At 61.6% G+C, this 1,415-nt stretch overlaps 1 protein-coding gene across 1 annotated transcript; it reads right to left on the bottom strand.

The window, feature by feature from the left end:
• Positions 1-593: 593 nt before the first annotated feature.
• Positions 594-1,405, bottom strand: LOC104402230 (lysyl oxidase homolog 4-like; the record flags this gene model as incomplete). Its single annotated transcript, XM_010010046.1, has 4 exons — positions 594-664; positions 782-893; positions 1,061-1,197; positions 1,294-1,405. Coding segments are annotated over 4 exons (432 nt in total), but the record flags the coding sequence as incomplete, so codon positions are not given.
• Between the last annotated feature and the right edge of the window lie 10 nt (positions 1,406-1,415).

Raw genomic sequence — 1,415 nt, forward strand, 5'->3', positions numbered from 1 at the left:
GGGACTGCTGGTGCAAAGCCAGGGCTGCTTGGCACCAGCTACATGCAAGCAGCCGGGGGGCTGGTGCCCATGGGTGGCAGAGCAGGGACACTGCCTGACTGGGGACACATCACCTAGACCAGAGCTGACCCTGACTGTGGACTGGCTTTGTGGTAGGGAAGAGTGCAGAGAAAGGAGCAGGGGATAGTGGGTTTGATAAGGGGATACCCCGTCTCCCATCACACAGCACCTTTATTGAGGATAGGACTGGTGCACAGGTGGCAGTGACCAGGGCCTGTCCTGAGTCTGCTGGGGCGGGAGGCAGGCAGGAGGCTGAGGGAGTCAACCTGGGGGGCACTGGAGGCACTGAAGTGGGGGCTGCTGTGATACCCGGGCCCCTCTTGCAGGTTCCACTGGCAGTGTGGAGCTGGGCACCCCCCAGGCACTCCCCACCAGCCCTGGTGCTTGTCTCCATCCTCTGCGGCAGCATCAATAAATACAAAAGTCTTTGAGTCCCTGAGCTCAGTGTGGTGCTACCGGGGCGCAGGGGCTGAGGTGTGGCAGCTGGGCAGCCCCGTGGTGCTTGCTGCTGGGAGTGTGCTGATGCCACAGGGTTACACGAGGTTGTTGGCCAGGCGCTCCCGTCGCTCCAGGTCGTTCACTACATCAGTGCCATAAGCATCACCTGAGAAGACCAACGGCATGGGTTGGTGGTAGGGGGACATGGGACCTGCAGTATCCCCAGCCCCATCACTTCCCCCTGCCTGCCTGCCGTGCCCCCTATGCTCCTGTCCCTCCGTACTTGTGTGGCAGCTGTGCATCCAGACGCGCTGCCCATCGTACTTGCACTGGCACCGCATCACATTGTTGGAGAAGTCTGACTCTGCCACCTCGTGCTTGGGGTTCACAACCACCTGGGGAGGGTGAAGGGCAGGGCTGGAGGCACTGCTGCTGTGCCCTGGCCAGGAAGGGCTGTAGCATGCATGGTGGGGAGCAGAGCAGCACCTTGATGCGCAGGGCGAGGGGTGCTGGTGGTGCCCATGCTGAGCTCCAGTGGCTCAGTGCCCCTCCATCCCCATACCTGGAAGGTGTAGCTGCCTGGTGGCACATCAGTGATGTCGATCCACTGGCAGTCGATGTCATGGCGGTAGGTGTCCCAGCACCCCACACTCACTCCCTGCTCCCCAAAGTTGGCGCAGGCGAAGTGTCGCTGCAGCCCTGCGGAAGGGAGGTGAGATGAGAGAGGGCACGGGCAGAGCCCCTCTTGGGGAGCACGATTGGGGCTTTGTGGGCAGCTCTGCGACTGGCACCTACCCTCAGGGCAGTTGGTGTCCTCCAGGCAAAAGCTGGCCTTATGCCCTTCAGCCACCTTGGAACCATTAAGTGTCAGCAGGTCATAGTGGGTGAAGACCTCAATGCTGTGGAAATGCCTGCAG

The sequence above is a fragment of the Nestor notabilis genome, unplaced genomic scaffold, assembly GCF_000696875.1.
Source record: "Nestor notabilis isolate BGI_N333 unplaced genomic scaffold, ASM69687v1 scaffold23592, whole genome shotgun sequence".
Taxonomy (NCBI): domain Eukaryota; kingdom Metazoa; phylum Chordata; class Aves; order Psittaciformes; family Psittacidae; genus Nestor; species Nestor notabilis.